Source organism: Macaca mulatta, chromosome 13 (genome assembly GCF_049350105.2).
Source record: "Macaca mulatta isolate MMU2019108-1 chromosome 13, T2T-MMU8v2.0, whole genome shotgun sequence".
Lineage (NCBI taxonomy): Eukaryota > Metazoa > Chordata > Mammalia > Primates > Cercopithecidae > Macaca > Macaca mulatta.
The window spans coordinates 19,508,058-19,520,583 of NC_133418.1; the positions used below are offsets into that span (position 1 = coordinate 19,508,058).

Here is a 12,526-nt window from a genome sequence, read left to right on the forward strand (position 1 = left end):
CTTGGCTTACGTTCTGTCCTCCAGGTCTGGAGAAGGGGCATGAGGAAGTCGGATGTTAAGGAGGAAGGCCCAGGGAATTTGGCAGGGTGCAGGGACAGGAGCCTCACCCGAGAGCAGCAGGCAGCTGTTCCCACAGGCTCCTCACACCGCCTGACCCCTGCCAGTCAGCAGAGAGGCGGCAGGGACTGTCTGTCCCTGAACATCCCCATGGTGTCCCAGGCTAGCCTGTCAGTGCACCTGGCTGCACCCTGGCTCCCCTCCCTGCTCAGGATCCACAGGACCCCAGCTTCAGCCTGGTGCTGGGGGCTTCCACATACCTCTTGGTGGGCTTTGCTGGAGTTGCTGTCAGCTTCTCAAATTCATCCTTCTCAGAGAACATCACCACGTTGTCTGCAGGGAAATGGGGAGGTTGGGGAGACAGGAGTTAGAATTGGCTCATGGCTCTGCGCTCAGCTCAAGCCTGTTCTTCCTGTTGGGCAGAGCTGCCCGGTGTCTGCGTGGCACCACCCCGCGGTAAGCACAGCATGGTTCAGCATGCGAGAGCAGAAGCAGCGAGTAGGCCGCTGCTGGGGACGCCCTCCACCCGGAGACGGGCACCACGCACGTGGGGTGTGGAAGCCCCGGTTCACAGACCTGGGGTCTCTTTCTTCTCCTCGTCCTTGCTCACTTGGGCCTCCACACTCTTCCCCGGGTGGCTGGTGCAACAGGCTGGGGAGAGAGGAGGGAGTGAGCAGCCAGGCTCTCCGACAGGGGGAGTTGACGGAGAGTCCAGGAGGCAGGGCACCGGCGCATGGGGGCCGTCACCTGGGGCAGAGGGCTTTGTCTTCAGGATGTAGAACATGATGATGAGGACGATGGCGATGGCCATGATGAAGATGGTGGACATTGCGATGATCAGGGCAGTGGCCAGGTGTCCTTGGCCTGAGAGTTCTGTGGGTGGAGAGAAGACATGAGTGACCCAGAGCTCAGGGTTCCTGCTGCTTTTCCCTCCAGGACTACAGCCCCTGGAAGCAATGTCCCTGCCCCTGGGATGCTTTCAGGGAACCCTGAAATCTGAGGCGCTTGCTTAGGCTGAGAACCAAGTCTTCCGCGTTGGTTTTGGCTGCCAGACCAGGACTGCCCACAGCCCTGCTTGCTGCCCTCACACTGGCCTCTCCAGACTTCTCTGGGGTCATCTGGTTGTTCCTAGGGAGTTTGCTCTTGCTTCTACTACTTTGGGAACCTGAGGGCAGGGTTTGGTGTGGAGAGGAAGAAAGGCCAGTGAACAAGAGTGTCTGGAAGGCAGCACAGTTCAAGTTTGGGTATTTCCAAACAAAAGTCAGGATTCCTGTCTCCTTCCGAGCTTTCATCCGAGCACCACCTAACTCCAGGATCAGCTCTGGATTCCGGGTTTGGCTCCATCCTGCACCTCATGCAATTTCAACCTAAGTGTCATTGTAAGAGCTCCAGGGCACAGGTGGTGCCTGGGCGGGGCCACCTAGTCCACCTGCTCTGCTGCCTCCACCAGGCAGTCCCTCAGTCACCCCGGGGGATTTTGCTCACTTCCCAGGTTAATGTCGACCTTGGATTGCATAAAATGCCCTGAAGCTCGTTCTCATTCTCTAAAATAACCAAACAGGACTCTGATTCTCTTGAAGTAAGATCCAGATTTGCCACCACCCAAATAGACAGGAGACAAGCATCTGAAGCTCTCGGATCATCTCGGGGGAGGTAGTGCCAGAGCTGAAAACCGCGCATGTGGGCGCTGAGCCTCCCCTGTGGGTGCATCTACAGGAAAACCAGCCTCCCAGCATCATCTGAGGAATACCTGTAATAGCATTTGCTTGCCAGGTCTAGATGACATAAGTATTTTGATATTCTCCATGTTGTGAGCTCCTCCCCCCAGGGTCTGTGCAAATGAGATTCATATATCCTCGCCCAGCAGTCCTGCCTTTTGCTCTGCATTAGCGTGTGAGAGGCCCAGTGATGAGGCTGACGAGCTGGGTGCTCTGAGGGATCTGGAAGGTACCTCATGGCTCACTGAGACCCAGACCCGAAACATGTTTCAATAACGGGCTGACACTAAACCAGTGAGAGGGAAAGGCCAAGCCAGCTGCAGGGCTGACTCTGAGAGACATATTGAACTTTGGGGTCTTCCTAAATCCCTTCTTCCCTGGTTAGGGAGAATGAAATGTGCTTTCTGCAAGTGAATATTAAAGTGCCATGGTCAGCAGGTTTATATGAAAGCCAGTGATAGAACTGCTGTTGACTCCCAGCCAAACCAAAGCCCAGGACGCCTAGTCTCTCCTCCTGGCCCGGCTTGCAGCTGCCTGTGCTGCCCACCTGCCGCTCTGCCCCCGCCTTCATCACCAGCACCTCCCATCGGGCCCAGGACACCCATGGAGGGATCAACTCCGCTCCTTGCAGAGATAATGACTTCCTGCACGGGATGAGGGGGGCACCATGTCATTCAGTTACATTAGGGAGGTGAGACCAGGTGGGGAAGCGCACCATAATCATTACTCATAATCATTTCCTCTCTTCTTCCGAGCTTTCATCCAAGCACCACCTAACTCCAGGTGATCGATACCCGAGCACCCTTCTCACCTTTGTGGGCATGCTGCAAGGGAGACAGGGTGCTGCTGCCCGAGGTGCCAGGGAAGTTGGCAGAAGCTCCCGAAGTGGCTCCCACACCTGCAAGGAAAATAGAGTCCCTCAAATGATCCAGAGAAACTCCACCTTCAAAAACGCCGCCACAGAGCTCGTGGATCTGGATTCGCGATCATGAATGGGCTTGAGGCAGTGATGGCTGAGGGAGCTAAATATTTGTATTTCTTAGAGTGTTTAATGAACCCTAAAGAGAGTCATCATTATTGTTCTTTTTTTTTTTTTTTTTTTTTTTTTTTTTGAGACAGAGTCTCACTCTGTCACCCAGGTTGGAGTGCAGTGGCACAATCTTGGCTCACTGAAAGTTCCGCCTCCCAGGTTCATGCCATTCTCCTGTCTCAGTCTCCCGAGTAGCTGGGACGACAGGTGCCCGCCACCACACCCGGCTAATTTTTTTTGTATTTTTAGTAGAGATGGGGTTTCACCATGTTAGCCAGGATGGTCTCGATCTCCTGACCTCGTGATCTGCCCGCCTCGGCCTCCCAAAGTGCTGGGATTACAGGCGTGAGTCACTGCGCCTGGCCCGTTATTGTTTTTTAAATAAAAACATTCATGTGATAAGTCTGCTAAAACTAAACAGTATAGGTTGAGGAGTTTTGCAAGCCTCACCAACTCAATTTTCCTATGCATGGAGACGAAGTATATGAAATCCATAAAAATAAGCAACATAGAATGTGTATATGAAAGTACCATTAGGGTGATACAATACTTGACTAATTCCTTCAATTACATACAGTAGGAATGTGTTAATACTTTTTCCAGTCATAAAAGTAATATATGCTTACTATTAAAAATCTAGAAAAGGGGACTGGATGCGGTGGCTCACGCCTGTAATCCCAGCACTTTGGGTTTGGATTGTTGTTCAGCATCAGTCTGAGAAAATAGCTTCTTGATTTATACATATAAATATTGTTGCGGGAAGGAGGCTGGTGATAAAAGCGTATGAGATAGCTATCTGTATGTAGTATGGGTACAAGTTCTTCTTGTTAGAAGAACAAGAGGCAGCGGATCACGAGGTCAGGAGATCGAGACCATCCTGGCTAATACTGTGAAACCCCGTCTCTACTAAAAATACAACAAATTAGCCAGGTGTGGTGGCGGGCGCCTGTAGTCCCAGCTACTGGGGAGGCTGAGGCAGGAGAATGGTATGAATCTGGGAGATGGAGCTTGCAGTGAGTGGAGATTGCGTCATTGCACTCCAGCCTGGGTGACACAGCGAGACTCTGTCTTAAAAAAAAAAAAAAAGTAGAAAAGGGGCCGGGCATAGTGGCTCATGCCTGTAATCCCAGCACTTTGGGAGGCCAAGGTGGGTGGATCACTTGAGGTCAGGGGTTCGAGACTAGCCTGGCCAACATGGTGAAACCGCATCTTTACTAAATACAAAAAATTAGCTGGGTATGGTGGCACATGCCTGTAATCCCAGTTATTTAGGAAGCTGAGGTAGGAAAATCGCTTGAACCTGGGAGGCGGAGGTTGCAGTGAGCTGAGATCACACTACTGCACTCCAGCCTGGGCAACAAGAGTGAAACTCCGTCTCAAAAAAATAAAAATAAAAATAAAATAAAATAAAAATCTGGAAAAATAAGAACACGAGAAAGGAGGAAAAGAACTACCCATGGCCTCCTTGGCTAAGTTGACTTTTGCTGTATTTCTCCCTAGGATTTTTCCTCAGACATGTTTTACATAGCTGTGACCAGTTTCCGAGCAAGGTGTGCTCTGCCTTCCCTTACAACTATGCTTCCTAAAACTCCCCTTCTACGGAAGAAGTGTCACTTAGCGGGGATAAAATGGAAGCCGATTTTGCTCTCAGTCAAATCACTAAGAAACAACCATTCAGCCAAAACAAAAGCATTCCACCACAGAACAGATCACGTCCTGTTCCAGACCTCCTAAAAGAAGACCAACCTTCTTTTAGGCCAGACTTCAGTTTTGCAAATAATAAAAACCAACATGTTTCAAATGCATCTCCCACTCTCTCGCTTTTGCTTCTACCAGTTCTGGAGAAATCTGTGAAGTGCATTTGGTCTAAAGAAAAGCAGCCCCTGAGTCAAGGACAAGGCCAGCTGCTCTTCCCAAATCAAGGTACCTCCCCAGCCTGGCCCAGCCCAGAGGAATGGCCCAGCACTGCGCCTGGTCAGCCCATGCAGCAAGGCTTCCAGGAGAAGCAAGCTTCCTAGTTGGGCTGTTTTTTTGTTTTGTTTTGTTTTGTTTGAGACAAGGAGGATCTCACTCTGTCACCCAGTCGGGAGTGCTGTGGCATGATCTTGGCTCACTGCAGCCTCTGCCTCCTGGGCTCAAGTGATCCTCCCACCTCAGCCTCCTGAGAGGCTGGGAGTACAGGTGTGTGCCACCACACCTGACTAATTTTTGTATTTTTAGTAGAGAAAAATACATGTTGGTCAGGCTGGTCTTGAACTCCTAACCTCAAGTGATCCACCTGCCTCAGCCTCCCAAAGTGCTAGGATTACAGGTGGGAGCCTGTAATCCACACCCAGGCTGGCTGTTTTCTTTAGTAGGAAGTTCTCAGGAGAAATGCACACTCTTGTTCTGTGAGTGGGGGCAGCCCAGGAGCTAGTGACCAGCTGAGCTATCCACTCGTGTCTCCCCTAAATGGAGTGGGGCCACAGGAGAACGGACTGTATGCTTCTCTGTCCTCACACCTGGTAAAGCAAATTGGCAGCTTGGCCAAGGAAACATTGGGCTTGGGAGTCCCAGGGCAGCTAAGAGTGCCTGGGACTGTCATAGGGTATGTAAGAAACGTCACCTGCCCACTGAGGGCCGAGTGATGTTTCCTTGTGTTTCTGGATGATGAACGGAAGATTTTTTCCTCCTGGGCCTCACACTTATGACAAGTCTTTGCTTTCTTAATTTAGCCTCTTACTTGGCCTTGGAACCAGTGTTCTTGTTCGGGAAAGAGCTGGCCAGGCGCCGTGGCTCACGCCTGTAATCCCAGCACTGTGGAAGGCCGAGGTGGGAGGATCACCTAAGAGGAGTTTGAGACCAGCCCGGCCAACATGGTGAAACCCCATCTCTACTAAAAATACAAAAATTAGCCAGGTCTGGGGGCAGGCGCCTGTAATCCCATCTACTGGGGAGGCTGAGGCAAGAGAATCGCTGGAACCCAGGAGGCAGAGGTTGCAGTGAGTCGAGACCGCACCATTGCACTCCAGGCTGGGCAACAAGAGGGAAACTCCATCTCAAAATAAATAAATAGATAGATAGATAGATAGATAGATAGATAGATAGATAGATAGATAAATAAACAGCTGGTGGAGAGGTGCGTGCCCCTGGCTGGAAACCACAAGCCCATGTCAAACAACAGAGCATCCCCCTCACAGACCTTACTGAAGTTGCTCTGGAAGTCTCCAGTGTGATAAGGGGGCTTCAGACTGTGTGCCCATTTCTGTTTGCTGGGAGGTAGCCTCCCCAACTTTATCAGGTGAGTAAGCACAGGGGCATCATAGCACAGTTTCCAGCATGACCTAATTTCCTTTATAAGGGCAAACAAGACATTGAAAAGAAGCTGATCTGTCTGTTCAGTAAGGCGCTCAAGGGATACACTGTCAGAGCAAAACAACAGCCATGGGCTGTCTGTGAATGTTTGTCATCTTCGTCTCTTCTTGTCCCTTCCTGCCGGGGCTTGCAGGCTGCTTCAGGTGACAGGGTTGGGGATAGGGACACAAATATGCCCAGGCCTGTGGTCTAGAGTGGAGCGATAAACGCAGCCTAGTGAGCACACAGACGCTTGTGGAATGCCCCTGCAGCCCTGCAGGGCTGGTTACGCAATGACGTCCCCAAACAATGCCTGCAGACATGACATCTTCCTGCACCCACAGGCACCCACCTGCCCTCGGCCGGCCGGCTGTGCCTCTATCCTGACATTTCCTTCCCCAAACACCCCCAGCTGGCACCAACCAAACAGTCCCTGACTGTGCCGGGCTGCAGGTGTAGGCTGGGTGCTCCCTGGTGTGCAGGGATCCCTGAGTTGCTGAGAGAAACGCTTGCTCTGAGCATGTGTGCGCAGCCGAAGAGGTGCGGCAAGGTGGGCGGGATGGTGGACCCTGACATTTCTCCAGAGCTCACCCTCTCATGTCAGGACTGGAGCTGAAAGCCAGCATCCAATCAGCCAGACCCCACAAGCCTCCTCAGGTTCCGAAGTTCCCAGGGCCACCAGAGCATCTACAGGGAGACGCTTCCCACGAGGTCGGTCAGGAGAATCCCAGTCGCTAGATCGTTGCCCAAGGAGCAGGAGGACATGGGGATTTCAGACTTGCCTACAGGCCACCCAGGCCACCAAAGGGCAGCAGCTCACTTCCTGACATTGGGCCTCTTCCCTGTGCTCAGAGCTCGGCAACAAGGAATGGAGCTGCCCTTTCAGCAGAAGGGAGAGGGGCGAAGACCCTCAAATCACAAATACAGGCAAGGGTGAGCTAGAATTTCCAGAGTGGCAGCCCCGTGGCCGACAGACCTTGAGGGAGTGTGCTTGTGGCAAAAAAGGAAAAGGATCTGTCCCAAGAGCAGCTGTTTTATAAAAGCAACGCATGGCTCGTGTGGAAGCCAAAGGAGTGGATCTCACAGAAGTGGAGCAGAATAGAGGTGGGGAAGGAGAGGCTGGTTAACAAATACAAAAGTCCAGCCCGGCAGGAGCAGTTGTTCTGAGCTCTAGCACCCAGACTACAGCTGACAATAATGCACTGTGTATTTCTCACAGCTACAAGAGAGGATTTGGAATGTTCGCTACACAAAGAAGTGATACATGTTTGAGGTCATGCATATCATAATTGCCCTGACCGGATCATGACACTTTGTATACATGTATGGAAATTTCACTCGGTACCCCATAAATATGTGCAATTATTATGTGTCAACTGAAAGAACCAACATCTAGCTTACTTGGTCTGTTTTATCCACAATTCAGTGCCTCTGCCCTTGGGCAAGACAGAAGGTGTGCTAAGACCAGAGGGGGTGTCAAACGGGAGGTGGTGGGCCTTGCCATCCCTGGCTGCCCCCGCACACGTCTCTCACCTCTGCTTGCTGCCACTGTCACTACACATACAACCTACAAGAACAGGTGGGCAGATCCGGTCCCAAAGTGCCAACCTTGGGTAGCACTGGGTGTGGCTTGAGGACAGCTAATGAAGGCACCTGCAGAGCTTGAAGCAGGGGTTGGGTAATAAGCCCAGGTTGTTCTGCTATTTTTCAGGAGAGTCAGAAAAATCGCCATGGGAAACAAGCACCTACTCTGCATTACCCCTAAACGCTTGAAAAAATCCATCCCAGAATCACACAAGTATGCATTTCGATATTATTAGCATACCAGCATCCTGTTGAATGCACGTGATGTCTAAAAGAGGTTTGGGCAAAACCCAGCATATTAAAAGGAAAAGAGAGCGGCCTGGGCTAATCCTCTTCCACTCCTTCTGCTGTTACCAGCTGTGGGTCCACAGACAAACCCTCGAGCCTTGCAGGGTGGTGGGTGGGGCTGGGCAGGGTGGGGCGCGAGCAGGCCCAGGGGCCTGGGCTGGAGATGCAGCCCTGGTGCAGCCCCCAGGACAGGCACTGGCACCCCCTGCACCTGCGTGCAGGTTCTCCTGGGCCGGGGTCTACGCCTGTCTACTGAGGATTAACTCCTCACTAACCAAATATACAGTGTCTGGAGCTTTCCGCCCGTTCCACTGTGTGCTGTGTGTTTCGGTTCATCTGCCTCTTGGGATGCCTGTTAAGTGGAAGGTGCTCCATGGGTCTCTGCTGGGTGGCCAACTGCGGGTCCATCTCCCCTCGTACACTTCCATGTGCACCCGAGTTTTGAATAAGCAAAGCTGGGGTGTTTGATAAAAGCTGGTATGAACTGCAGTCCCAGAAAACAGGCAAAAATGTCCATATAAGGCCTATATTAAAGTGAAAATAAGACCAGGCCAGGTGGCTCACGTCTGTAATCCCAGCACTTTGGGAGGCTGAGGCGGGCAGATCACGAGGTCAGGAGATCGAGACCATTCTGGCCAACATGGTGAAACCCCATCTCTACTACAAATACAAAAAAATAATTAGCTGGGGGTGGTGGCACACACCTGTAGTCCTAGCTACTCAGGAGGCTGAGGCAGGAGAATCACTTGAACCCACGAGGCGGAGGTTGCAGTGAGCCGAGATCACACCACTGCACTCCAGCCTGGGTGACAGAGCAAGAATCTGTCTCAAAAAAAATAAAATAAAATAAACAAAGTGAAAATGAGCAGGGACTGGTTCTGCCTAGCTCGCCGTGGAGTTCGAGGCAGCGGTGGTGAAAATGAGCAGGGACTGGTTCTGCCTAGCTCGCCGTGGAGTTTGAGGCAGCGGTGACTCCGGGAAGCGTCCTGCCAGGCACTGTGTTCCCCTTCCCCAGGAAGCCTCAGCCAGCCAGAAGCACATGGCCGGAGGGAGCTACGCCTCCATTCACAGCCACAATAGCTCATATGGGGGCCTTTGAGGTCTGTTAATCCACACAATTTGGAACCTCACCAGTATGCATTAGAGGCTTGCTGGGGTTCTCTGCAGAGGGTAAAAGATTGCGTTTTTAGGAATGATCTGTTTATTGACTCTTACAGCTGTCGACAAGGGGTCCCAGACTGTGGCACTGGCTGTGTACCCCCTAGTGGCAGATTCTGAACTGTGGGCAGACTCAGCAGAGACTCCCTAGCTGCTCCAAGTGGGATTCCATGGGAACCTGCTAGAAATGCTGAGTCTCGGGCCCACCGGGACCCGCTGTGTCAGAATCCATTGCTCAGCGGGTCCCTGGAGATGTGTGCGCAGTCAGGTCTGAGAGGCTCTGCGCCAGGAGCAGCTGAACGCTGGTGTCTGGGAGGCTGGGAAGCCCGCATCACACCTGAGGGGAGGTGCTTGCTGTTTCGCATCACAGTAGGGCACCCAGGCACGAGAGATGGAAACCATGGAGTACGCAGAGTAGCAGAGATTTCTCCAAAAGGCCAGCCTACTCGGGCTTTGCCTCGGGGGCCTGCATCACCGATGATAAGAAAACAGCTGCCAGGCTATTGCAATCTTAACCCTCTGACTGCTATTTATTTATTTACTTATTTAGAGACAGAGTTTCGCTCTTGTTGCCCAGGCTGGAGTACAATGGCGCAATCTCAGTTCACTGCAACCTCCACCTCCCAGGTTCAAGCGATTCTCCTCCTCAGCCTCCTGAGTAGCTGGGATGACAGGCATGCGCCATCATGCCCAGTTAATTTTGTATTTTTAGTAGAGATGGGGTTTCTCCATGTTGGTCAGGCTGATCTTGAACCCCTGACCTCAGGTGATCCACCCGCCTAGGCCTCCCAAGGTGCTGGGATTTCAGGGGTGAGCCACCGCACCCGACCCTGACCATTCTTTCTAGGGAGGGATTTCTGCTGCCCAGTGTCCCAGGCCCTGGGGCGCCCTCTCGGGTCTGAACCGTAGCCAGGCTAGAACCGGCAGTGTAGGTCGACGAGGCTCCGTGGTGCACCCGCCCTCTCTCCGCACTAGGAAGCTGCCTCATGGGGAGGCCTTCTGCCCAGTGTTCCCAGCACCCTGAGTGCGTAGCTGACTTCCCAGCCCTGGATCTCCGCCTGGAGCTTCAGGCCATCTCTGGGTTAGCTATCTCGGTCTGGATTTCCCACAGTCGCCTCAAATTCCACACACAGAGTCTCTATCTTCCCTCCACGTCCCCACTAAGCACCCTCTTGCCCCTGCCTTCTGCAGCTGAGCAAGTGGCACCATGTCCACATGGCCAGTCACGGAGACACCTGAGCGTCCTCTTCTGAATCTCTTTCCCCTGCTGTGTGCCGTCTGCACCCCTGGTCAGTGAGGAAAATGCAGGCCAGCTCACGGGCTGTGGAGCCATGCCGCCTGCTGGGCTGGGATACTTCATCTCTGGTCAGTGCCCAGTGCCTGGCCCTGGAGTGGGCACTCCACATGCATTGCCCATGCCATCACACCTCTCCTCCCAACAATCATGTCCCCAGTCTGAAGATGAGAAACTTTCCCAGGGGTGATCACTTGTAATGAAACCCAAGCCTGATGCTGGACCCTATCTTCCTCTCTATTACGCCAGGGCAACGTGTTGACCTCGCTGCCCGCACTGTCATTACAACACAGATCCATTTATGCAGGATGGTGCAGGGAAAACAGAAAACCAGAAAGCTCTGGTCGCCCCAAGTACGTCTTGCTCTGTAATTTAACTGAAAAATAACCGAAGGCCTTTTCATCTCTTTTCACCGGGCTACAGGGCTCCACAGTATTGCAGTCACTGAGTACAGGCTCAGAGCTGGGGGTGAGCATGTTTTAATCCAAGGTGACAACCAACCCACAGCCAGGACTGATCTACAATCTGACGTCTGTCCTCTTTGATTTCCCTCTTGTTACTTGGCAACCCCAGAAACTGGAATGATTTTATTCCATTTTAAAGGAAAATATACGTTGCTTTTTCATTTCTCCTCAGGATTATTTGAGGGCTGCATCACATTAATTAACACCCTGGGGCACTCACGATGTGCTTCTGGGTGGATACGGTGGGCAAAATTGCCCCTGAGCCACACAGCAGCCTGGGCAGTGGGCACCACTGGGAGCTGCCCTGGGCAGGAGAGGACATGGAGGCTCCGGGAGGTGAGATAATTCGTTTAACTCAGGCACTGAAGCTCCAGAGCAGGCTCATAACCTACCCTAGTGGTTCCCAAACTTGCTAAAAAGGTACATTCTCTGGTTCATCCAGACCTGATGAATCGGGGGAGGGGGGGCCCAGCAATTGGAGTCGTAAGAAACTCCCATGGTGCTCCCCTGAGAATCACCCCCCTGAAACCCTCTGCTTCACAGAGATGCAGAGAAGCCGCCATCTCTTTTAGGATAGGAGGTGATTGCACTGCACAGGTGCCTCAGCGTGGGGTTCGAGTCCAGGAGGTGTGGGGGAGCACTGTGGGCACTCCTAGGCTGGGGAGACCCTGGCACTGACCTGGGCTCACTCCTGGCTGGTGCCTCCCCTGCAGCTGCGACCCATTGTCTGCTGCAGCTCTCCTAAGGTGTGTGTCATCCTCAGTCAGGGGCTCTTGGCAAGTCTGACTGTGGTTTGCATAATCCACCATTTGTTGCTACAGAGTACCAAGGATGTGAATTTCGTTTGGCGAGGGCCCAGGTAAATCAAGAAAACAGAGGGGAGGAGGTGCTCTTGACCACAACCATGGGTTTGAGGAAGACAGGGCCTGCTGGACCTGGGCAGCTAGTTGGCAATTTCAGACTCCTGATGAAATGTTTCCTGAATCCCTGGCTGTCCAGGGTGAGGCTGCTGATGACGGTCCTGTGTGTGGGTCTCAGTGACTCCACGCGGCTTTCTAGCTCTGACGTTTTGCTGACTGCTGGGCAGGTGCCCGGGGTAAAAAGATCTCTGGATTGAGACCAGTGCAGGCCCAGAGGTGGAGAGCATCACTCTGTTTGGCATTCACACTGAGGCCCCGAGCCAGGCAGGGGTCCATCCACCCCAAGGCCTAGCTGGCCGCATCTCCCCATTTCCCAGATGGGCAAGCTGAGGCCTGGGGCCTTGCCCAAGGGGCTTCTAACGAGAACACAGCAGGACTGTCTATTTCTCCGCTGATCTCCCTCAGGGCTGGATTCTAAGGCCCTACCCCAAGGCCTTCCTGGGAGCCGGCTTTCCGTTAAGCAGGCAAGGGCAGGAGGTGGGAGTGGGGTGCGCTCATCTTTAAAATCTTCAGGACTCAGGGGACTGTGCTTGCTTTCCACATGTGACAGACCTCACTGCTGGACTTAGAGAGGCGCCCCTGCCGCAACTCGAGTCTATTCTGGCTGCCACATTGGACACGGAAGGCTGCGCCGTGTGAGAGCTCTGGAACAGAAGGGCCCCTGAGGAGGGCTGCTCTTC

The 12,526-nt window shown here is 52.8% G+C and overlaps 1 protein-coding gene across 4 annotated transcripts in view; it reads right to left on the bottom strand.

Annotated features, from left to right (window-relative positions):
- The window catches only part of EDAR (ectodysplasin A receptor), a 102,622-nt gene that overhangs the window by 24,329 nt on the left and 65,767 nt on the right, over positions 1–12,526 (bottom strand). For 2 of the 4 annotated variants that reach the window (XM_015113103.3, XM_077958987.1), the window contains exons 6-9: positions 2,587–2,673; positions 805–930; positions 634–708; positions 318–390 (exon numbers count right to left, since the gene is read on the bottom strand). In XM_015113103.3, the coding sequence (XP_014968589.2) occupies positions 318–390; positions 634–708; positions 805–930; positions 2,587–2,673 (361 nt within the window). Of the gene's footprint in view, positions 1–317; positions 391–633; positions 931–2,586; positions 2,674–12,526 lie in introns of all 4 variants that reach the window. The other 2 variants (XM_028832289.2, XM_077958986.1) reach the window with 1 other exon arrangement.